This window comes from Harpia harpyja, chromosome 15 (genome assembly GCF_026419915.1).
Source record: "Harpia harpyja isolate bHarHar1 chromosome 15, bHarHar1 primary haplotype, whole genome shotgun sequence".
NCBI classification, from domain to species: Eukaryota; Metazoa; Chordata; class Aves; order Accipitriformes; family Accipitridae; genus Harpia; species Harpia harpyja.
The window spans coordinates 6,932,276-6,957,874 of NC_068954.1; the positions used below are offsets into that span (position 1 = coordinate 6,932,276).

The 25,599-nt window shown below is 52.8% G+C and overlaps 1 protein-coding gene across 1 annotated transcript in view; it reads right to left on the bottom strand.

Moving 5' to 3' along the window:
- TNFRSF21 (TNF receptor superfamily member 21) overlaps positions 1-14,623 on the bottom strand; it is a 35,015-nt gene extending 20,392 nt beyond the window's left edge. The window contains exons 1-3 of the mRNA XM_052809593.1: positions 14,363-14,623; positions 8,006-8,660; positions 5,876-6,373 (exon numbers count right to left, since the gene is read on the bottom strand). Of these exons, the coding sequence (XP_052665553.1) occupies positions 5,876-6,373; positions 8,006-8,660; positions 14,363-14,407 (1,198 nt within the window). The 5' untranslated portion in view covers positions 14,408-14,623. The remainder of the gene's footprint in view (positions 1-5,875; positions 6,374-8,005; positions 8,661-14,362) is intronic.
- Between the last annotated feature and the right edge of the window lie 10,976 nt (positions 14,624-25,599).

Sequence of the window (25,599 nt, forward strand, 5' to 3'; positions counted from 1 at the left end):
GTTTTAGGGCTCAGCAGTACTACAGCATCCATATGCCTCACGGCACCCGGCACATACCTGCCCCTTCTAATTTAACAACCTCCCTTTCTGCCTGGGTTTCACTTTGCAGGCTGACATTGGAGGACCAGCAGTCATCTGCAGATCATTAAGCTGATGATGCCAGAAGAGAGACTGCTTAAAAAAAAAAAAACCCCAAAACACCAAAACCCAAACATCTTCTGCCTCTCCGCTTTGGCAGGTAGACAGACATTAATCCCCCATCTCATGCTCTGCCTGCCAGAGTCATATTAGGGTTTGCACACAAGCCCAGGGCTGCTCCTCTCCAGGCATAACCGCAATTACCAAATTACGTTAGCAGCAATGGGCACACGTGCTCTCATGAGATGCTGCTGACCATCTCCGCCCTACCTGTGGTCTGGGCACAAAACCCTGAGGCCACCCCAGTTTGAGACTGGTGAAGCTTTTAACCCCATCGCTCCTCCCCGCGTTCTGCAGATGTGCAGAAGAGACAGAGTCCCCAGGGGTGCGTTTCCACAGCAGCTCCTCCATCCTCACCCTGCCTCCCAGTGTGGTGCTCCCGCCACCACGCTGTGACCCATTCAGGAGCTGATCAAAGGGAAAACTACCTCTACAAAACAAAACCACTACACTAGACAGCTTTCATCTCATATACCCATGCAAGCACTAAGAAGGGGTCCTAAAGCAGCATCCAGAGTCACCCCGTAGACCTGCGAGTGCCATCCCTGCAACTGGGTTTCCTTATTTAGCGTAGCAGTTGAATAGGGAGCGACAACAGGCTTGAGGAAGAATATCCCCTGCTGGGTTGTTGCCATACACTTGCTTCCTTTCATTAGGTGATGGATCTATAGAAAAGATTACGGTTATGTGTGGGCTTTTTTAGTCAATGTGCTGCTGTCTCTTTAAAAGAAAAAGAATCAGTTAATTTTACTCTGATAAGCATCTTCCAACACTAACCATAAATGAGTATCTGATCCCACACGAAGACAAGCCTGCGATGACCCAGACGTCCCGACGCATACTGCCAACACACCCATGGGTTATATTCACATGGGGATGCTTCAGAGCTGCAGTGCAGCATCAGGCTCTCCGAGATACAAGGATGTGGTCCCTTTTCAACACCCTCAATGAGTTCCTTGGGAGCAGACCAACCTTAAGCCTAGCCCTGGTCCTACAACAACCGAGCTGCAAGCCAAGGACTATACCCTATGAACCGCCAACCAAGAAGATCCTGGCTCCCAACGTGCTGACAACTGGGCATCCCAAAAACTGAGCAACCAAGACACCCAAATCCTGACGCCCCCCATCTTTCCAGCATCACCCCTCAACTTCCCACTCTGATCTTGAGCCATTTCAGTACACATTCTTCTACCTGCAGTCAAGCCTCAGCTCCGTCTTGGCTGCAAACAGCTTTTGCAGAACAGTTTATTTTTCTGATTATTTAACCAGAGGCTTCCTGGCTTCATTCTCACCACCCACTGCAATAATATGCAATTACAAGACTTGAAGAAAAATAAAAGGGAAGTGCCACCTCATGCCAGGCCAGTGCTGCCAAGACCTGTTCTTCAGTCTTTCAACTTCGGGGGGAAAAAAAAAAAAAAAAAATATCACCAAACTCTCTTCTTGCCTCTTAGCACATCATTTCAGGCAGCTTCTTCTATACACGGGTTTTACCCAAAACCATAATGTTTTACACAGTCTTTGCCTTTCATCCTCTGCTACTCAACGGGTGAAAGTCAAAGGCCACACTATCAGCAATTTCTGTAAGAAGATTTCAAGCCCGTCTTCATGTTTGGCATAGACTGATGCCAAATTTGGCACTTCCAAGACATTCAAGAGACAGGCTTCAATTCTCAATTTTTATTGAAAGGTTTCTGCAAGCTCAATTCCTTGTCTTTAGAGACAGCTGAAGAAAGGAAGTGGGTATTTTCTAAAATAAAGGGATTGTTTAGAAGAGAATGTTTCCAGTACATGGGCTATCTTTTAAAATAAAGTAGTCATTCATACAAGGTTAAAACCACAGAGCACTATCAGCGCAGTACCCGTGTCGTTCAGGCACCACGCTGATAATTTCTTTGGAAATCTTTGGCAAACTGCCTTTCCCCTTTGGATTCCCATCTGCAGGGCTACGCCGTAAGAGCCAGCTGAAGGAGCAAGAGGTCCAGCTTCTCCAACCACAGCTGCACCATTGGTGTTGCTCTACCTTCTCAATCTTGCATAGATGAGACCTAGGGGCTCTTGGGAGAGCCCCTGTCGTGGGGACGGACACAAGGACAGACGTGGAGGTAGGCTGGCTGCTAACTCAGGCAGTTAGTCATCGCAAGCTCTTCCCAGACGTCCGAACTATTTAATCCAGTGAGAATCATCAGCATCTGCCGTCTTGGCTGGAGCACGTCCATGTTAAGGACATGGGTCTAGTTTTAACACCAGCCTCCCAAGCTACTGCTATTTTTAGGTTTGGGCTGTTATTTAAGGCATATATTAAGACCAGAGAGAGCACAGGGCATAGACACCAGCTCACGGGGAGATGAGGACAAGTGACACACCCTATTACAACAACCACTGTTCAGGATCGCATGCCTATCTCGACTATTTAAGCAATTCAGTATATCAAGGGCCTTCGGGCACTGGGCAAGAGTTTGAGCCACTGCTTTCACCCTAAAATCTTCTTCTTTCGGGAAGGAGCCCAACCCCAGTGAGATGTCTTTGCTCCAGCACCGAACGGTGCTAGTGCCACCCTGACCATGCTTCACCCAGAACCGACGGGCTTGAAGCAATCAGTAATAAAATCCTCCAAACGGGCAAAGCCTTGGATGCCCGTCTGGTGCCACGGGGAGGCTTGAAGCGTGCCGGGGCGAGGGCAGCCGCCCAAGCACAGCTCCTCCGAGCAGCGGCTGCTGCACCTACGTCAGACTCGGTCTTCCCTTTCAAAGGTTAAAGCTGTTTACTGAAAGGATTAGGAGGGAGGAGATGATAAACTAGGAGGAAGCAAGGGGAGACTGTGCGCAACAGCTACGTACACAGGCTTTGCCCCGGCAATAAACGCGCCCCAGCCCCTTGTTGGCGTGGCCAGCCAACATATAGGTGGGGAGGTCATATGGATGTGGGTGCACCACCAGCACCAGACCCTGGGGCTTCACCCCCAGCCCCAGAAGATGATTTAAACCTAATTGCTTGCCCTCCACACCCGTAGTGCAACCACAAACCAGGCTGGCACCTGAAGACCTCGGGAGCAGCTGTGGTCCTCACATCTACGGGGGCTTTGCTCTGGCTGGCTACCATCGAGGGATCTGTGCAAGCAGCACGGGAGGGGAAAGATTTCCTCTCTGCAACAGCCTGACGTTTGCTCCTGGCTATATTCACCCTTATCTGGAAGGCTGCTTTCAGGATGAAGTGTGATTTGGGTGCAAACACTGCCGGAGCAGCAGAAAGCTAAGCCGTGACGCTGCAGCTCTGCAGTACACCTTACCTGTACGGCCAGTTATTAAATAAAAGGTCAATTCCTCCATGGCACTACATCTTCTCTAGTTTCAAGTAAACAGTCTTAAGAGCCAAATGTTTCGATAGGAAAACCAAAGAGGGATTTATACACCACCACAGAGGAGAACAATTTCCATATCTGACACGACAGAGCACCACCACCAAGAACTAACGAGCGGGGCCCTTCCAGCTAACACAACGCAATCTAGGCAACATCAGAGCTGTACTAAAAGCAAGACAAAGCATTAATTGGTTTGTGCTCATCTGTCTGCCTTCATTGCACAAAGTTCAACTGAGGACATTCCGCAGCAGGAGGAAGTCATGAAGCCACCCATGCCAACACGGAACCAGCCTGACTATTGCAAGAACGACGGGGAGGGATGTGCAAAACTGCCCAGCCAGGAACCCAGAGTAATGGGGCAATTCGCCTCCAGACCCGAGAGGCTTGATCAGATACTGGGCCAGTTCATCACCTAAGTGTGGTTTTGCTGTTACGCCCAGCTTATTTCCCAAGACAAGGGGAAAACTTAACAAATATCTTGTGAATTTGATGCACTAGCTTAGGTTATACCTCAGCTGGCTAACATAGTCTCGTTGCTCGCTACGTATCACCTTCTCTTACCTGCACGGTTTCTTTAACCTGAATCATGCCTGCTGACAAAACACCCAGCACTGCCCACAAAGGCAGCTCTAAGATGGTCTCCAGGAGAAGGGCCAGCTGCAGCGCAGGTATTTCAGCACGGGGTCTGAAACACCAGGTTAGAAACCAGAGCTGCACCCGCTCAAAGCAACTTGGTCCGGTCCCTGCATTCGAGCATTCCCTGCCCTGTACAAACTCAGCCCCTGCTCTGAGATGCTTCAAAAAGCAGGTAAGAGTCAGAAAGTCAACCAGCTGGTAATTAAGGTCTTGGGGGAAGAAAAATTAGTACTAGTAACAATCAGCCACTTTTGGCCAATGAACCACGGCCAAAACCATGTAGTACTTCTGGTAGCCCCCACAAATAAGGATGTCTAATAAGGTTCTGCAGCCCCATTGCAGATCACTCACCACAGCCACAAGGACCACGCTTTGGGTACCGCAGATTTTAGGGACAATGGAGTGCAGGGGTTACTGGAAAAAGTTCCCACAAATGGAAAAAAGCTCAAGAAACTGCACCCCGAGAATTCAAAAGAGTTAAAAGGAAACTGATAAGTAGCACAAACACAAGCGAAGGCACAAAACTAATTCCAACACCACCTTACTGGTTCTGTAAATGCATTAATGAAGGCAAACAAAGTGTAGGTCTATTAATCAGCAGGAAGGAGAAGGGAGTACATAACAGAAGACACCCTACTCAAAGCGTTCTTTGCTTTGTACTTAAGCACTCAAGGATGACTTACATCAAGCACTGATCTCTCTTAAACCTTCCAATCTTTTTTCAATCCATTCTTTGTTTGGCCTCCCTTGTTAAATGTGCTTTTCTAAAGGTTAACTGTGAATGGATGTTTAAGGTTGAGCAACCTCAATCCAAAGTAAGGACTTGTCAGTGCTGTCTGCACAGGATAAGGGGGGGTCAAAATTGCCACTGTAGCTTTGCAGAGGAAGAACCATGCATCCTCCTAGGGAGATCATGGCTGCTCGGCGCTCACGTTCATGCCACCATTAATTTACCATTGATTTTTACAAATTTCAATTTAATGACCACAACGGGTCATCTTTAAAGTCTCATCAGAAAGCTGACAGCAAGTCATCCACCAAAAGAACAGAAAAAACTACAAAGCAGAGCCTCCAGGAAGACCTTGCGACGTTCATGGAGCTGTACACCTCCGTGACACAGCCTTTAAGGACAACTTTCCTAGCTCCAGCATGGGCGAAGGGCTGGGGACATAAGCCAGCAGTCAGGATTTAGGGCTAAGAACCTGAAATTGAGGTGCTGCCAAGAGGCGGGGGACGGCTCAGCCTCCCAGAAACAGATGGGGTGAGGGAAAGGACGACATGAAAGACAACCAGACCCGTGCCTGAGTCACGGAGAAAATAAGGAGTGTGAAACAGAAGAAAAGTGGAAAGGGAAGGAAAAAAATAAAAAGGAGCCTTCATTCAAGATCCTTCTACCAAGGATGGGTGGGAAGGAGAAAGAGAGGAGCTGGGGCAAGCGGGTGACATTCCCTCCATTAACCCTTCCTTCAGGAGCAGGGACGCACCGTGGGAACAGGAAGGGGGAGAAGCCAAGGATGAAGAAACATCTGAGGAACCAGTACATGGGCTCTGTCCTTGCTACAAGACCCAGCAAGTCAGAAACGCAACCAGTCAGTGGTCACGGGGGTGGCCCCTCCGAAGCACCGCACGGGACGGTGGAGAGGACACTACCCCCCGCAGCCCCCAGTCGCTACTGCTCACCATGCCCGTTGCAGTAATAGATCCACTTCTCCCTGTTCTGCGTGGGGGTGGTGGACTTTTTCATAATAGCTTTTTCCACAATGGCACTGGGGTCTTGCCTGGGTCCCTTCTTCAGAGTCCGTGAGCTCTTTCTGACGCTGCAGACGACGATAACCACCAGGACCAGCAGCAGGAAGAGGACGATCATCCACGGCAAGTGTTCGTTGATGTCGAAGTGCTGGTGGACGTTCTGCGGACCTCGCCGGGGGGGCCTGTATGGGACGCTGGACTTCTCACCCCCCACAATCTCCAGCGACGGCTGCTTCTCCAGCGCTTGGCTGGTCTGCTTGTGCCGGTAGCTCTGTGCCTGGCCGGTGGCACCGGAGCCCGCGAGGGTCCCAGCGGCACCGTCCGTCTCGTTGGCTGAGGTTTCGTTGTAGTAGCCCGCCAGCTCCGCCATGCCACTGGACGCGCGTGGCGCTGGAGAGGGGACAAAATCGGGAACTGAAGAGTTCAGACCTGCGAAAGGAGAAGAGAGTTCAGCGTCACGGCACCGGAGACGCGATACGGCATCACATCACGGTCTAAGACCTGCCTGAGCGTCTGCTTGGCCAGCAGACAGAAACCCAACGCCAGGCAGCGAGAAAGGGAAGGGGTGAAGTTGAGGTTTGGCTCTGGGAACAGATGGGTACGGTTACAGAGGTAGGTTCAAGGTAAAATTGACCCCTGCTGGTTAAGACTAGTGGCAGCTCATTAAAAAAAATGAGTTATTAAAGGCATGTTGTCAATTTGTGTTTGTCCCACGTTCAGTGTTTCTCAGAAAACCTGCAACTTTGAGGGAGTTGGTTTAGGAGCTTCTTAGGTTTATGAACAGCAAGCAGCTGTGGATGCATCAACTACAAAACAGGTTTCTGAAGCGACAGAATCGACCAAACTTCCCCCTTAGAGCTACTTTCCATCTTTTTTGAGTTTTCTTATCAACCAACAGCTCTCAGGTCCCAGCCAGATGCATGACCAAAGCCTGGTGAGAAGCGGAAGGAATGTTGTGGCAAAAACTAGAGCTTACTTTGGAAACTCGCCTTTTGAAGATCATGTCTCATCCCAGTTGGGCCAGAGAGTGGGTGTAACCATCGGTAACCTGATTTTGCCTCTGGCGTGGTTACCCAAAACACTCTGACCAGGATACAAACAGGGAAAATGCTTTAACTTTTACCTAATTGTCTACAGTTGATTTCAAAGTTCAGGGAACACCCTCCTGTCCTCTCCCAATGACACACCAGTGGCATATCAAGCTCTGAGACCTAACAACAGAGAAGCACTGGGAGTCTACCACTGTCAGCGCTTCCCTGCTATTGCATTCACCAGCTCGGGTGTACAGGCCACCAGAAGTTGCTTTTTTTTTTTTTTTTAATAAAATGCCCCCTTTGAGATACTGTAAGGAGGCTGCTTCCCAGGCAGTGCTGAGCACCACCTCAAATGGGGTCCCACAGCACCACAGCAACCAGCCATGGCTAAAACATCTCCATAAAGACTGTGATGATGTATCATTTCCGATTAAACAAGAGAATGGGGAATTCAACCCGGTTCTCCCCACCAGTGATAACTAATAGAAATCTTAGAGGTTAAAGAAAAAATTTACGGCACAGCCTAGGCTCCTGGAGGGCTGTTTTGGCAACGGTTCCCATTCAAGCCAATACGCTGGCACAGTACGGGGCGAAATGCAGCAGGGAAAGCATGGGCAGGAGAGCAGTGAATTCATCAGGCAACGAGTCTGGTGGAGCAAAGCTCCTCTCCTGCCGGGGTTTTCCTGCTGCACCCTGCTCAGGTTTGCCACAAATGTGCAAAGACTTGTGCCAGCACAACACACAGATGGGAAAAGCGGCTGAGGAACGTGATGCCCTTTCAGTCCAAGCAGTAGGACAGCCAGGAGTCCAACCATGACTACAGACTCGGTGAAAACGTTATTAAACGTGGTTTAACACAAGCGAGGGCAACCTGATGCGCTCTGGAGCTGCCTTCTGGCCAAGAAGCAAAAGCACCATCCACGCTTTAGACCAGGTGGCCCTTTAACAGCCTAAAGCCAACCCTGACCGAGGCAGGAATGCAATCCCACAACCAAAACCACGCCTGTGTTTCAGTGGTGGACATTACCTTTGGGAAGATGAGCGGTTGGTGGAACTTCGTAGGGCTCTTCACCCGTTTCGGCGCTTGACGAAGTCAAAGACGTGTTCGGAAGAGACGCTGGAGAACCACAGATGTTGTCACTCTCCTTCGTCCCCGGCTTGATGACCACCATGTTTTTTGCAAAGCAGTCAGTGTATGTTTTGCACTTCATCACACTAGAAGGCACATCAGAAAAGGTACCACGAGGGCACGGCTTGCACCTAACGTCTTCCGTCTCCGTTCCTTTCTTGCGGACGCCCCAGCCGACCGGGCACACCGTGTAAGGGACGCAGGTATCGTTCGTCTGAAACGTACCAGACAGGCAAGTGCACTCGCGGTCAGTCAAGGCAGTACAATGAGTTTTCTCAATCATTGGCAGTTCACAGGGTTTTCTACAAGGGTGGCACCGCTCTATGCCGTTCTCGTGCTTAGTAAAGGTCCCATCCGGACAAGGGCTGCACTCTCTTAAGGTACTCTTCGTACAATGTTTAGACACGTAGGTTCCTGCGGGACATTTGTCGCAGATCAGCTCTTTGTTGGTGGCACGGTCGAAGTGGCGGTACTTGCCAGGGGAGAGGCTGATGGCATTCTGCTCGGAGGTCAGCTTCGACTGACCATCGGCGGTGCCAAGGAGCACGAGCAGCTGGAAGACAGGCGGAAGGTATTAGTCAACAACAGCGCGTGACCGGAGCCCTCTCTGCCGGCAATCCCTTGCAGAATCCCAAGGGATGTCCCAGCGCCGTGGGACTACGGGGATGTTTCTACACCCAGGGGTGGGAGCTCAGCGAGGTCGAGGTGGAAGAGAACCGGTGCAGACAGCAGCACGGTCCCCAGACACATCGCCAGCTACGATTATAATTCCTTAAATTTGACACCATGCTTCTCTGCGAGACTAAGCATCATTTACACTGCAACCCTGCCAGGGCGGTAAATACTGCTAATTGTGTTTCAGCAGTACGTGCTACCTGGCCACCCCAGGAGAATTCAGACCAGCTTTGCATTTCAAGACTGAGAGGCTCCAGCACGAGCCAGGCGCTTGCCGAGAAAACCAAAAACACATGCAGGTGACAGCTCTGATCTGTAAAACTTTCCTCCTCTGTATTTGTTAATCTCCACTTGTTCAAATAGTTACCCAAATAATGCAAACCAGGATGAAAGCTGGGCCAGCAGCCGTTACTGGACTATTTCTCAGCCCCTCTGCCCTTCCATGATTTTTTATGACCCTGCACAAGCGTAGGGTTTGGTGAGACCTCAAGAGATGTTCTGCTTCGAGCCTCCAACCACATCTGAACCCACTTTAAACCAGATGCATTAGCAACAGGAGAGAAAACCCAAAGCTATTTTTAAGCTCTTTGAGGAGCTCTGCTGTAACTCATTTCCTCATTGCATCAGATACAGGTAAAAGGTCTCCAGTTTTTAGACACTGAACTGCATCCAGCTGGGCTTCACTACATGATGACTACAAATCTGTTTATCTCTACCTAGTTCCAATCCCAGGGCTTTATTCACTTCATTCCTTTGCATCGAGGCTGCTCCATTCCCAAGAGAAGCTCCATCTACCAGGCAGGACCTCTGCTTCCTCCAGACCTCTGGTCCATGGATTTAGTGTCAGTTATGCCAGCAGAGATAAGACACCAAGAACAAAAGGCATATCGAAAGAAAGGCTGACACAACCTCATACAGCACGTAAAGCAACAGAAAAAAAACATTTTCAAACAGCCGCAGGCTAAGTGAGGAGGGAGAGAGAGGAACGAGCCAACGTTACCGTGAATTCCTAAAGGTGCTTTCCTACACCGAAGGTAAAAAGACCAGAGACCCTAACGCTTTTCAGCTGCACAGACAGGCACATAAATCACTTGGCTATGTTATACAAGCCCTTGCCTCTTGCTCTGCTACCTATTCTGGGCTATCAGCCAGCAAGAATATATTCAGAAGGGGAAAAAAAAAAAAAAAATCCTCCCAACAACATGACTCTGCAGAAGGCACATCGCAGCAGAGCCGCAAGCCGCGCCGCATCATTTTTGGTGCAGTCTCTTGCTTCCTGGAAACACACAGCACATTTCTGTTTCACCTGCTAAATAATTTATGGCTTGGGATTTGTACAAAACACTTCAATTTTTGGTTTTCTTTTTTTTTTTCCTCTCCTGAAGCAGCAATTACAGAGCAGGCAGAAGCAGGCAAGCCCACAGGAGTTGACAAGGATCTTGCAGCGGCCAGGCTAATTACAGCACGTCAAATTAAAAAGCGGGGCTGCCCTGGCAGGCAGCAAAGGCTTACAGGATGCATTTTATTTTTCCCCTCCCCTAAGACATGATTTAACGAAGCGCTTAGCTGGCTCTAAGGAAACCTGCCGCCCGTAATCTTCATGACGCAACCCTGAATTAGCAAACCAGATGCAGCAGGATCCGACCTCTCGAGGTTGCGTGGGGGGTCACCTGCGTTACTCATCTTTCTCCCCGTGCCGGCGCTGAGCGGGACGGGGCATCGGGAGAGGCAGGACAGGCAGCGGCTCTCCTGCCTCGCTGGGAATGAGCTGCATGCCGCCGCCTCAGATGCCGATTTCGCCCTCTGCATCGAGCCAGACCTCAGGAAACCCACGGACAACCCTGCTACAAGCACGCGCCACGGGTCGCATCCTGCTCTCCCTTTTCTTCCCATCTTCAGCATCTTTCCATCACTCATCTGGGTAACTACAGCCAGCGGGACCTCCACTACTGTAACAGCACCAGGTTTGGTTTGGGGTTTGGTTTTTTTTTTTGTTTTTTTTTTTTTTTTAAACCCCATCTCAAGCAAAGCGGCACTGGCGCTTTTGAACACCTCCAGATCTTCAAGCGCACGTGCACTTCCAAGCTTAGGGACAACAGCAAGTCCCAGTGGGAGAAGGCTAAGCAGCGTTGAGCATCTGACATTTATTCAGATTGGCGCTTCTGGTCCCTAAAAAAAAAATCCAGCTGCTCAGGTTTCTTGGTTGGCATCACTGAGATCTCTGAAAGAGAACACCGGGAGCAGGAGGACATCTTCAACAAAAAGGGGTGTCTGCTGGTTTGGTCCCTCATCCTCAGGACTGCCCAGCAGTGAGCAAAACTTGACCTTTCTGGCTGATACACCCAGTTTCAGTGGCAAATGCAACAGAGTAATGAAGTGAGCTCTGCTTAGCCACTGAATTTTGGTTCATTACTCCAATACCAAAGCAAGCGGATAGGGTAACAAAAAAAACCAAACCAGAAAAAAAGGAATCGGTGCGAGACGACACTAAAGAGCAGATGAGGTTTCAAGCAGTTTCGGTGCTGCTCTCCACGCCCAGCGCAGGAGCAGCTCTCGACACTGAAGCCAAGAGGGTCAAGCGGGACGGGGTGGCCGCGATCCCAAAGAGCATCCCCAACTCGGCCTCAACGCTCTGCACGGCACGGGCAAAGGCGCTTCGCAGCCACCTTCACCTATTCCAACACGTGGAGGTTTTACGGTACGAGGAAAGCAGATCAGGCTGGGGAACGCTCTCATTTTCACCTCCCCACATCGGGGAAATGGCTCAGACAAGGGGACCTGCGCGCTTGGCTGCAAACAAACCCTCGAGCCTGCCGCCGACGTGGGCATGACCCACCTTACCACCACCCAGCTTGATGACTCCAGCTCAATGGTCACGTCTATGCTGTGCCTCCATCACCCTCTTAAATAACTGCCTGCTGCAGGAGAGACCCCGTGGGCAATCTGCACGGTAAATAGCTTTTAGGGGGTCACAAGCTTCCCAGGCACATGCACGGAGGATGCGGCTCGGAATACAACAGCTCATTTGGGACCTAAACGCATTCGGTGGCCCAGTGAGTCAAAACACCAGCAGAAAGTTGGTGGATCAACAGGCATTTGTGTCCTGAAAGGGGGTGACACCTCGAGACAGTCATAACCTCGGGTTGTGTACAGTGCCGCCCTGCTGCCAGCCCTGCAGGGGAGGCAGCAATAAACCTAAAAAATTTAAAAATAATTAAAAAAAAAATAAAAAAAAAAAAAGAAGAAAAGACAAAAGCCAGCTAAACGCAGGACACTTGACCCCGGTAGAGAAGAGCAGGAGCAGAGAGCTGTAAGCAAACAGGGATCGACAGTGCTAAATTGATACTCTGGGAACCAGCAAAACCAGCACAATTTGGTAGAAACGGCAGCTGGCTCCATGGCAATGCCTTGGCACAGGTTGGGGAAGGGCTGCACAGCCCGCCGCCCTTCCCGAAGGTCAGCTGCACCCTCCACCAACCAGCACCAGGAAGTCACTTGCGACATTAAAGGAGAAAAATAAAATTATAAAACAAACGCAGAAAAACAAATAAACTGGTCTGGAAGTTTTATGGTAACTTTGCAGACAGGAGGAGCCCATCTCCTGCCCCGCTCACTGTAAAAAGGATCAAGTTACTCTGAAAAAAGTTGCCCGTGAGGAGAGTATCAAAGAGCAAAGCAAGTTTCTGCTTCTTGCAACGTGACCAGCTATTTCGGCTGGTTTGGGGTTTGTGAAACCGAGAGTCCGGGGCTTACCCTGCTCAGCAGTCTCTTTACTACGTCTCGAGCGCGAAACGCAGGCAGCCGAGCCTGCCAAAACAGCAGCACCAGCACATCTGGTCCGCATGAAGGAAAACCCAGCAGCTACTCCTGCAGCCAGCACCGACCAGAGCTTGCAAGCATCCCCGGCAGCCACGGTTTTGGTCCGAGCAGATGAAATCCCCCAGGCTCCCGAAAGCCCCGAGTCAAAGCAAGGAGACATCACGCCGGTTCGAGGCGAGAGCGTGGGGGGAGATGGTGGAAACTACCTTGCGGCAGCTGGCGGCTGCCCACAGCCCCCGCCAAGCAAGGCAAACCACAACCAACGCCGCCTTACGCAACCGCTGCCAAGCGGCTATCGCTCAAAAACCAACCGGCCGGGCGGATTCGGGTTTGCTGCACCAGTAAGAGACCCACCAACTATTGATTTGAACGTACTTCCATCAGGCTGGAAAGACATTAACTCCTTGTGGGGCGCCAAAGGGAGTTGCCCAAAATTTTGAAAATGAAGATGTCGGATGAAGAAACCCTGGCCAGTGGCCACGGGAGCATCCTGCCAGCTCATGAGCTAACGGGAATTTTGTCTTACGGCTCGTTCGCGCATACGATGAGCACAGGCAGAGGTTGAGTACACGCGTGCACAAGCACTATACGTGTGCATTTGCTCAGAGTCTCAGCTTCACTTTGCAGAACTCACGGTTTATTTCCCTACACCTTGATATCACTCTTCCCTCCCCGCCCCCCTTCCCTCTATACCTGCCATTCCCGACTGACCTCCAGGATCCCAGCTGGAGCTCCGTATCTCAAGCTCCCCATCAACATCTCATCTTCCAGATGTGCAGCAGCACTCTCCTCTCCCAGTGGGAAACCGGCGCTCGCTCGGGAGCACCCAGCCAGCACCGTGCACGGACCCCGGCTGCTCCGCCACGGCGCGAGGTTACCCTTCGCCTTCAAAGCAACGAGGCTGTTTCCTGGCTAATGCTCTCCCAGCTTTAGATTATTTTTTGGTTTACTGGGATTCCTGTCGAGCCAGCACCAGCTTGCTAAGATCCACCTTGAGTTCAAGAGCAAGTGGACTCCTCGGTTACACAACCCAGCCGCAGCAGCTGCGGCATGTGCCTGACATACCGAATTACCGTCTCTCCCCCAAAAAAGACGGGATGTAGCCCTAAAGCGCTGATGGGGAAGGGCCCTACCTGGGCAGGTAAACCTGGAGGCGAACCCACGGGAAAACATTTCCGTGTTAAGCCAGGGCAGCTGCCTTCAATTCGCAGCAGTGAGTTGTGCTGCCTGTCCAAGAAAAGCAGCTGGGAGGGAGGGACGGATGGATGGATGACGGACGGACGGACCCCAGCCCAGTGCGGAGCTTCGAGAGCAGGGCAGGGGGACGAAGCGAGGATCCGCTCAGACCTCCAGGTGCGGGCACAGCCCCGGGAGAAGAAGCCTCCGGGCAGGATGCCGCCCTCCGCCCGCCTGCAGCGCAACGGGGGACGGAGAGGATGGAGCAGGGGACATCGCACCCCGCCAGGCTTGGGGGTGCAGGGGCCGGGGCGGGCAGCACCCCCCGCGGAAGGCACGGGGGAGCAGCAGGACACCCAAATACACGCACAGCCCCCCAAAACACCCCCCCCACACCAGCCAGGCAGCGCGCGTGTCCGTGTGTGTGTCGTCCCCCCCCCCTCCCCGCCCCAGGCAGGAGGGGCGGGCGGGCAGCCCCGCACTGCAGCACATCCCCACCCACGCCCCCGCGGACACGCGGATCTTGCGCGGGCGCGCAGGGACGGACCCACCGCCCCCCCCCCCCCCCCCCCGACACACACTTACCGTGAGGAAGGCGGCGGAGCTCCGGCACGCCGCTGCGGCCCCCATGCTGGCGGCCGGGGGCCGAAGCCGAAGCCGGGACCGGGCCCCCCCCCCCCGCGCAGCGGGGCTGCGGGCGAGGCGCTGCCCGTCCAGCCGCGCTGCCCTTACGCGGCGGCGGAGCGGGGGACCGGCGGCGGCCGGCGGCGGCGGGGAGCGGTGGGGGGGCAGGCGCCCATGGCGGCGGGCCGGGGCCGGGGCCGGGCGGGGGCCCTGCCGCCCGCCGCGCTCCCACCTGCCTGCGGGGCCGCCGGCTGCGCACTGCCGCGGCGCGGCGTGGGGCGGCGCGCACGTGGGGCGGGGCGGGGCGGGGCGGGGCGGCCTTTGTGGCGTCACCCGGCCGCGCAAGCCGGCGCGCCAGGGCGCCCCGCCCCAGCCCCGCCCCCTCCGCGCAGCGCCGCGCACCCTCCGCTCCCCCCCCCAGGCTTTCTTCCACCCGCGGCCCGGGGCGATGCCCACGGGAGGCGGGTCTCCGGTGCCGGCAGCTCAAATCTCAGCCTTGCGCTGAGCGTCACGGTGGCGGGGGAAGGTGGCGAGCTGGTGGGAAGAGGCCCTGGGCTATCCAGGGAGGCGGGAGGAGCGGGAGATGGGGCCGCGGACAGGGCTGGAAGGGCTGCCGCGGAAGGCCGAGGTTCTTCCAGGAGACGGGAACGGGGATGAGGCTTCAGCGTGGGTCCAGGGTCCGACCGGGAGACCAGGGCTGGGGTGGGGGAGGCCCCAGGTGAGGCCGGTCGGGGCCTTCGGGGTCTGCGAGCGCGCCAAATCGAGGGATTGTACGACTCTCTACGTTGCTGATTGTCTGTAGAGGAAAGCATTCGAACACCCGATTTCCAGAGCCTGCAAAAACCCTACTGACCAACAGTCACCTTCTGGAGGCATCCTGAAGGCAGACGAAACAAGGGAGGGTTTCAGTGCCACACCAAAGCGAACGGCACAGAAGCCCCGTGAATGACAGAAAATCTGGAAAAAAAAAAAAAAAAAAGTGGTGTTCTTGCTCTACGGGAGTGTAGGTTTCATCCAAACCCTTCTGAAGCCCACAAGAAGCCTCCCCCTGACTTCAGGGAGGTCTGAATCCAGCTAGAAGGCTCCTCTCCCAGCCAAGGCAGACTTTTTCTCCCCGTCCGTTCTCCATATCTAATCCTGGAAGGGAACAACGACCCTCAGGAGCCTGGGAATGAGCCTGGAGAAGAGCTTCCCTCCCAGAGCCGGGGTGGCGGTGGCAGGACTGCTGTTCCCAGGAGGGGACATGACAAACCGTCTCACACGTGCAGGGAGAGGACCTTCTTCCCTCCACAGCTGGCCGAGCTGCTGTGCAAGTGCCGCAGAGCCCTGCTTTGGGCTTTGCCTTCCCCCGGGGCCACCAAACCCGGGAACAACGTGCTCTTCCCAGGAGGTCAAGGAAGGGGAGCCTCATCCCAAATAGAGATCACGATGCAGAGCAACACCCAGTAAGGCTGCCCAGAAGGAAACCTGGGATGGCTATCGCTACGTTTAATTCAAAATAAATTGGGCAAATAATAGGCGATAACGCCACTGGCTCAACACCGGACTTGTGAATGGTGGAGGGGATTTTAAGTTTTAAAATGCGCAGCTTTCTGATGAAATAGGAAGAAGAATAGGAATGAATGGAGAAATCTTGTCCCACTGGTGCAGAGCTAACCGGGCTGGTTGTGTCTGGGCTAGAAGAGGGTTTGAAATGCCCCGGCAGCATCAACCCACGCTGGATCCATCGGCGCTGTGAAAGGCAGTGTTCAGAATGTGTTAGGGAAAAGCAGAAAAATAATCATCCAGAGGACGGAGTGACTCAGGGGATTGGCAATAAGATGGATCATGTTACTGCCATGGAATGGATTCCAATTAGTTACATCCGCTTTTAATTAGTATTATTTATACAGAACCTAAAGGCAGTCCACAGATTACCCAAAAATGTGTGGGCTGATCTGTAAATCTCCCATCCCACCCCCCCTTGCAGCCCTTGTAATGAAAAACACCAGTCACGTTGCCTAGACTGGTTCATACTGGCTGTCACATAAATTGCTTATTAACGTCCAACTTGCTGCATGTCCACTTTTCTTGATCTTTGGAAGGAAAATAGGGAAGCAGTTGACTGAGGTTAGAGTTTCATGTTAAATGTTTTCGGTGGCAGCCGCAGCTCAAGAAGTTCCTCCTCGCCCCCGTGCATTCGCTTCCTTTTTCCCCCTTGTGCCACCCCGTGAGTCATGCAAATACAGGCCCGCGGGATCAAGCAGGTCAGCAAACTGGTAACTCTGTTAAAAAAACAAGAGGGAGGGTATTTTTAATCAGAGTTGGTGAACCTCGCTGCTCATATTGACCCGAGATCCCTGGGTCTCCGCTAAGACGGTGGTGGGACTCCGAGTGAGTGACGGAGGAGCATCCACTGACCTGCTTTGCCACCAGAAACCATCTTCTCTTCAACGGGAAGCTCTCCTCTCTTGCGAGGAAAAGCCAGTGGTCCTGCTTAGTCATCTGAGGCTGTTTAAAGCACATTCATGAAATGGGAGGAATTATTTTGCCAAAAGAAGTATTTTGGGAAATGTTAAAGAACACCCTACAGAACCATCACTTGCTTCATCCTGTAGAAACCGGAAGCTTGCTGGCAAGCAATTTCTTATCACTCATTTGCAATAAAAGAAGCCGGGCTAACGGGGCAGATGTATTTTACTTTTGGACTTTCTCATTCTCTCTGTACGTGGACAATCGCTTCCACATATCCGGTAGAAACAGAACATTCCTATGTTCTGTTGCTGTTATGGGAAAGTAGCCACTGCGTTGGAAAAGTCACAACTCCAATTCATATAGAAACCACAGTTATCACTTGCATTAACATAAATTGGGAAGTTAAACCAACAAAGCCCGTAAACTTCCCTGGGTGAGGGAGAGGAGAGTTTGGGTGAGAGTTCTTGCTCTTCTGGCCCTCCTTATGATCTCCAGGAAATTGGGAAGGGAAATGTCTACCAAAAGCAGATGTTCCCAGCAGGAAAATATAGATAGATATATACACACACATATATATATAAACACAGTGGTTTCTAGCAGGATCCATGGCAAATGCAGGATTGCCTGCAGGAAGGTCTTTTGGGTGGTTGAGGTGAGATGAGAAAACGTTGGTCTTCCGGTGTGAGATGGCAACCGAAAAAGAGCATGAGAATATCCTCCAGATCAGCAGACAGAGCAGCTCCCCCGTGGCCGTTTGTCCAGACTGGGACAGAGTGCACTTCTGCCATCTCCTTATGAAATGAGCTTTTCTCATCTTATGCTGCGGGAAAACAAAATCGCGTTCTCTGTTACAGAGCCAAGATGAGTCTGGGTCTCCCTGTAGAGAATCCATTCCCTGCCTAAAACTTTTCACCAGCAGCAAGTTGCTTTTATGTATTATTTTGATTCCATTGACCGAGAGGCATCGTGAAGGAGAGAGATTTCCTTAACGAAGGTGTGTTATCACTGACGGATTTCCTGCCTAGGTAGCCCGCGGGATGTCAGGGCAAGGAGTCGGGGAGCCAGGGGTGGCGGGTGGGAAATGAAACGCGGCACCGTTCGGTGCAGGTTTGGTCACCATCACTCCTGAGCTCATCTCTCTTCTGGAAAAGGCTGATGCACAGCTGAAGAGCCTCTTTTCCCAGAGGACCTTAAGAAAGGAGAAGCTCAGCAGCTGATGGCAAGGGTAAGTGCATAAACAAGACTTTAACCCTGCGTCCAGGGTAACGGCTGTGAGATAACCAGCAGGTAAGATGGGGAGATGAGGCTGCATGTGAAGCACAGCTGGCGCTGCATCTTTGCCCCTGGCGAGAAAGGGGAGAGTGGCGCGTGGGGCTGGCATGTCAAATCCTTTCCAGGTCAGCGACTTGCTGTAAAGAAGCTTCCCTTCTGCCCCCAGAGCAGTACAGTAACACAAAAGCTGTAAAGCAGAACAGTTTATCTCTGAAAGCTTCAGCGTTCAGTGCAGGTGGAGCAAGCCCAGCAGTCATGTCTGCACCTTTCAGAGGAAAAATAATGAATGTATGCCTCTTTTGGGGTGGGTTATCCCTTTGATTATATGGAGTCCTGTTTTGCAGGACCTCCTTTGGCTCAGCTGGGGAGCGAGGCCCAGATTTCGAAGCCTGGAGGCTAATGTCAACCTCACCAAAACCACTATGACTCTGGGCACATCATGCAGTGCCCTTATTCACCTTCCTACTGCTCCTTGGGTGCAAGTGCTCTGGGGCTGAGGCGTGAATGGTGCCTAACAAAGCAGAGCCTTGCTCTCAGGTGGGCCATCTTGATGGTCATGAAGTTGCAAATGAAAAACTATGAAGATCATTTTTACGCCTGCGTCTGAAAGCCTTGCTATGTCCCTAAGCTTACACTGGAGAAATCAAAGCAGCGAATTAAGTGGTATAGCCACTATCAGAGAGTTGGCAGCAAAGCCAAGAGCTTCACACTAAGCAGAAGACTACATGTTGTCTTGCTCATTTGAGCCCAGCACAGCCTGAGCGGGATGGGGAGGTGACAAGGGTGACGGGGTGGTTTGCAGAGCTTTCGGAGAGCACTGCAAAGCTCAGTATGAGTTTCCCCAAACCAATTGCTTTCCTGGGAGGGTTGTGCGCTCATGTAGGTCCAACATCACAAAAAGACACCGAACAAGCCCCCTGCAAATCTGTGATTCATGTCAGCTGTGGACACAAGGTCCCTTTTGTGTCAGATTACCCGGCACTGGTGATGCTGCCAGCTTTACACTTTGTGTCACCTGCAGAAGGACCATCGGCCACTGCCTAACCCAGCCTAAATCCTTTTGGTACGGAAATGAACCACCAAATAACTCTCACCACCACTATCCCAGCAGGCTTCATTTCGCTCGGCCCTGCACAGCGCTTTTTTTGCTTGAGCGAGAGCTCAAAGCCAGCCTTGGGGTTTTTTCCCAAGTGACCTTGCTCAGCCACCCCAGCTGTACCCAGTGGGGCGGACCTCGTTACCAAGCGTCCGTAGATAATTGTAGTCGCAGCTTAAGGTCTCCTCCCAACCCCCTGATGTAAGGGGAACCCCACGGTTCTGTTGCCTCGGGGCTGAGGGCACGCAGGGCTGTGCACGTGTCTGTGCCAAGGGGCTACGGCCAGCAGATAACAGTGTTCATGGGGGGAGGACGGATGGGGTGAGAAGTAAGTCAGAGGAGCTCTGCACTGTGCATCATGTTTGATGTGTTTGCGCAGGCTACGGAGTTATCCAGGGCAGTCACTAAGGGTGACTGCAAAGAGATGCAAAAAGCTTAAAATAACGCCTGACCAGGCAATACAAACACACGTAAAACTCAGTGTCCTTGAAGAGGGGCGAGGACTCCCTCCACGTGGGTTACTGCCAGCCAGGAACGAGATCCCAGAGCCTTTTAGAGGCTCTGCCAGATATCAGGTCACAGCATGGCAGTGGGCGAGGAAGGCAGACAGCCTCCCCCGCATCTGTGAGGATGATGATGGGTGTGGAGGAGCCCCTGGGTGGGGAGGGCTCAGCAGACACTGTAGCATGGGGGACATGAGGCTGAAATCACGGACAATACAGAAAAAGCCAACAGGGAAATTAGTAACGTATCACTCACAGCATACGTAGGTGACGGAGCCTGGGAACATGTCGGGTCTCTGAATCACCGGGATTTGTGCAACATCAGTCCCAGCAGCGCTGGGTGTTCCCCGCTGCGAGGCAGCCTTTTCCCCGGAGCGGTGGGTGGTGGATAGTGTGCACGGAGCAGCCTAATGTGACTGTAGGCATCTGCCTGGGGTCCAAACGGTGGCTGGATGTCCTCGGCACCGTGGGCTTGGAGCCATTTTTGCATCTTTCGTGAGCTCCCACAGCCCAGCACAACTTTAAAAGCCTCACCCAAGTTTGGCTGATTTGAATCAGTTCAGGCTATTTAATCATCACATAAGCAGACATAGCTTAAAGACTAATGTATAGACTTAATGTTGATTAGAGTAGCTTGGTGGGTTGTATAAGGAGCTGGTTACGCCATGGATAGCTTTCAGTGGAGATGAAGAGCCAGGGAGCAAGACCTCCAGCACGAGGGAGCTCAAGCCTTACTTTAAGCACCAATTTAGGAGGCAAGAAGAGCCTGCAGGAAACTCCCTGCAGTCTGGCACTCTCCTGCCTTCGCACTTTTTTACTGCGTGCAAATCCTCCTCCAGGAAGTTTAGTATTAGCCCTGGTGCGAAATTACTCTGGAGGAGAGCATCTTCAGTGCAGATCATTGCTGGAGAGATTAACGCCCCTTCTCGGGGCTTGATGTGCAAAGCAGCGCAGAGGTCACAGGCCAGCTCACGTGAAGGACACGTCCCTCCCATTTCACCAGCCTCCGGGTCCTTCCTAGGGACTCGGCAGTTTTTCCCTGTTCCCTGGCACCTTTTCAGACCCTCTCCTGTGATGGTTTCTGGTCCTGTTTGCCACCACAGTTATACTCAGGCTGGATAACAGGGAGAAGGGAGGATAAGTCCCACTCCCCGAGCTCAAATCACCTTCAGCCACGGCTCAAACGCATCAGCTTGAACTGACCTAAGAGCTTGCCACTGCTGACCAGGGAAGTCTCATTCCTGTCCTTTCTCCTGCAGCTCCAGGCCACCAGCCTCTGTCCTCTCCTCTGTCTTAGCCCTCATACTGGCCGATTCAGCACTGACTTAGCAGAAACCTGTTCCCTTTTCTCACTCATTATTTTTGTGCCAGATTAGTAGTTTGGGTATGTGGAGGCTGTGCAATACCAAAGCTGATGCAAGGGAGAGCAACGGGGCAGGGGTGGGAGGATGGTCCCAGGCAGCCCGTGGGTGAAGGATGCACACTATGGGTGCGAATGCTGCATCAGAGCCAATTCCCAAGTTATATGGGATCAGAGAAAAAGCAGAGATGGTCATTTGGGGCTACAATGATAACTGGGGCGAAAGGCCTGAGACTGGGGGCACTGGGCAAAGATGTTGGCAGGTTGCTGGGACAATCCCAGCAGCAGCTGGGGAAGGACCACCATGGCACGGCAATGGCTGGGAGGTGCCATGGGAGTTCTGGGGTTGCTCCAGGCCTTGCTTGTAGCTCACCTCACCCTGAGCTCTGCCCCATCACTGTGGGGTACTTGCTGTTTGAGTAGCAGTGGGACGGTGGGATGCCCAGTGCCATGCCTATGAGATAAGCTTGGTTAGAGGTAGCACAGGGCTGGATGTGTAGCCACCACGTTCCCGCTCTTAGCCCAGTTCTTTCCATTTCACCTCTGGGAACCTCCTCTTCAAGCTCTGAAGTGTCTATGGAGCAAGTTGTCCTTGAAAATGAGCCAGGGCACAGCCCTAAAAGCTCTAGATGCTGCCCTGTCTAGCGGTAATGCTGTAATAAATGCAACCTTTCTGGCAGCAACAAGAGGGCAATTAAGGAACCTTTCATTCCTGAGGGTCCTTACAAACACATCACTAATCTCCAGTGAGAAACCTGGGAAAATTTGGCCAAACCAGCCTGGGTACTCAAGGGACTAGCCTGCCCCGCCAGCCTTTCCCCACCATTCTGCCTCTGTTCTCCTTCCCCCACCGCCATGCCGCAGCCATCCTTCCCCTGCTTCCCTTCCCAGCTATCCTTCCCCACTTGTGAACAAAGAAACTTAACAAAACAGTGCTTCACTGAAAGGAAGAGAGGCAAGGGAAACAGGAAAGCAGATAATATAACAATAAACAACCACCCCATCCAAAGTACACAGAGAAAAGTTCAACTCTCCCTTTCTCTTTGCTTTTCCGGGGCCCCCTAGGAAAGTTGGCTACTGCCTCCGTCCCGCAGCCTCCCGCTGTGTTCAGTTCATTGGTCTCAAGCCTCAGGCTATGCATTTCTCCCAGGCAGCAGATATCCATCCATCTGTCCATCCATCCATCCATCCATCTGTCCATCTCCATCCAACCATCCGTCCAACCACCCCCATTAGCCACTACTCATCATTAGCTATTCAGTGATGCCCTTAGCAGAAAACCCATATTGTCCTCTCTCAGAAGAAGACTCCCTATATAAAGTCAAAACCCAAGGGCAGCCCATTTTTTATGCACAATTTCTGATAGCGGTTGTGTTGAGCTAAGGTCTCAAGGTCATGGAGCGAGAGGAATTCGACCCAGGAACAGGAGTGCTTGTGGACCTCCAGTTTCCATCGCCGGGTTAACCTTGCGCTCAAGCAGGAGTGGAAGAGGAGAGACTCAGAGCAGGAGCACGGGGAGGTGCACTTCTGGCCGCATCGCCTCACGAGTGATGTGATGCCGGGCAAGGGACGAGCTGTTCCCCGGCTCATTATTGTTACCAGATGAGTGGGGGACTTTTACGATCGCTGGTTTTGGATCATGAAATGCTGATTGCGACAGAGAAAGGAGGGCTGTACTCCTCGACCCTCCTGCGCCCCGCGCGAGGCAGGGAGGGGTAGCGGGCACAGCCCCCTGCCCTCTCCCGCAAGGCTTTGTTCCTAGGGGTGACGTGCGGCATCCAGGACGTGACTGTGAATCCCACCCCCCTGCGACGCCCTGCTCCGTCTGGGGCTATTGTGTGATGCCCAGAACAATATGTTGTGGTTAGGGATGCCTGGGAGAGCGCCGGGAGGCTCCCCGCTCCCCCTGCCTCTGCTAGTGCTGGGGGGGAGGCAGCTTTGGGCCATCTGGTAGCTGTGGGTTTGGTGGAGGTCCCACAGCAAGGGAGAAGAAGCAATCGCCAGTCCTGTTCCTAGATAGGAAGGGCAGCGTTTGGCACCGACTCGGCCACGGATGCACGCTGTGTCTTGGGCGCAGGATGCTCTTGGGCACTGGAGGATTACAGGATAGCTCATGTGGGAAGGGGTGTAGGAGGTCTCCAGCCCAACCTCTTGCTCGTGCGGGGCCAGCTCTGGGGTCAGACCAGGTTGCTGAGGGCTTTACCCAGTCGGGTCTTGGAAACCGCCGAGCTTGGAGGCAGCACAGCCTCTCTGGGTGTCCTGTATCAGTGCTGAACTGTCCTCATAGTGGGAACATTTTTCCTCATATCTGGTCTGAACCTCCCTTGTTTCAGCTTTTGCCCGGTGTCTGTTGTCCTCCCCTCATGCACCACTGTGTAGAGCTTGCCTTCATCATCTTCATATCCTCCTTGCAGGTATTGGAGGTCACTATCAGATCCCCACCAGAGCGCTCTCTTCTCCAGCCCTGCACCCTCAGCCTGCCCTCCCCAGCCATGTGCTCCAGTGCCCTGACCATCTTGGTGGCCCTTCACTGGACTCACGCCCATGTGTCCCTGTCCATCTTGTATCGGGGGCTGAAAACTGGATGCAATATCCAGACGTGGTGTCAGCAGGGCTGAGCAGAGGGGAAGGATCCCCTCCCTCGACCTGCTGGCAACGCTCTGCCTAATGCAGCCCAAGGGGCTGTTGGCCGCCTTTGCTGCAATGATGCATTGCTGGCTCATGGTCAACCTGGTGTCCACCAAGACCCACAGGTCCTTTTCTGCAGAGCTGTTCCTCTACCAGTCAACCCCAGCCTGTGTTGTAGCATGGGGGTTATTCCTTCCCAGGTGCCGGACTTGGCATTTGTCCTTGCTGAAGTTCATAAATATCCTTGAAGTATCAAGTCAAAGAGAGTGACCAGCCATCAGGTGCCCTGTGGGCTTGCCCTAGTCGCATGGATTTTTGCTTTGAAATGGTTTGGAAAGTCCCTTCCAGGACCTACCTGCGTCTTAGGGAGTTCTGCTTATTTGGGAAGTTGTGATGGCTGGAAGCTAAGGCCGCGATGCAATGTAGGCCAGTGAAATAACCAAGAACAGCAGAACCACGTCTCACAAGAAGACCTGCTGCACCACCCAGTGCCAAGGGGAGGACTTGTGGGGGACATCAGATAGGACTTTTCCTGCCAGCGCTTCACTGCAAAACACTCAAGAGTTAGGGGCTTCTGTGTCCTCCGGTGGCCAGAGGACTGTCAGGAGGGAAGGGAAACTGTCCTTTCAGGCTTTGGGAGTCCATTTGGCTGCCTGGGTGAGATATCCCTCAACACACATCTTGTTTGTGCAGCCATTTTGAGGAGGCAGGGGACACATACTTGTGTGTGGCAAGGAGCGGGTGGTCTGGACTTCTCTGTCCTTGCTTGATGGTTTATTCCCCTCGTTACGCAGTTCCCCCTGGGCTGAGCTGACCCTCAGAGCCAGTTTGGTGTGGAGTATGTTTGGCCCAGGATCTGTTAGTCATCTTCCTTTGCCGTGTGCAAGTCCTTTGGCCGACAAGTGTGTTGGGAGATGGTCATGGCATTTGGTAGAGGCAAGGCAGAATAACGTTCTTCTCCACTAATTACCCAAGGAGCAACTATCTTTAAAGGCCATATGAAGCGAGACATGTGGGAAGATACCATTTCTTTTCTGTGGATGAAGACAAAGACCCCTTTGGCTCCTTTGACAAGGAGCTCCCATTCTTCCCCAGCTTACCACGGCAGTGGCAGGGTCTCACCCTCGCCATAGAAAGGTCCCTTCCTCCTCGGACCAGAGTATTTATTCCCAGGACTTCCCCGCCCCAGGGCTGCTCATTCATCTCTCGCAGACAGAACGGAGCCTGTCACAAGAGCAGATGCAGAGCAGGCAGAGCTCCCCATGAGATCCTTCACCACCAGAGATGATAAACAGATGGGGAAATCTGCTGGGAAATGCATTGACGTAAGAAGTAGGTGAGAGGCTGGAGCATTGTCCCCAGGGAGGTGGAAACAAGATGAGAAAGCTGGACACAGAGACCAAGGCACAATGGCTCTTTGATTCCCCCAGACGGAGAGCTGCTAATGGACCATTTCCTCTCCCAGCCCTCCCTGTGGGTCGGAGATGTCTTGCCCCGACTTCTTCTCTCCGGGATTTCCTCTGACCCCTTTCAGCAAGCTGCTGGGCTCTGGTCATCCCAGGCGAACGTTCCTCGTAGCATCCCTCTGTCACCAGAGCTGCTGCGGCCGGAGGCATGGCTTTTCAGAGGATAACGTGCTGCTGATACGGAGCGTGGCCCCATGGAGAAGCCTCAGCCTTCCCATCCGGAGGGAGAGGTGGGCTCAGGCACTTCTCCAGGACCTCAGTCTGACCTGACAGCCCTCCTGGGAGGGGTTCTCACACCAGGGCTGCACCCTACTGCATCAAGCCTTCTTGGAAGAATGGAGCCATCCACGCAGTTGCCATCCACGCAATTGCCATCCACGCAATTATTTGTGTGTTTTGCACCATATATGTCTCCCTTT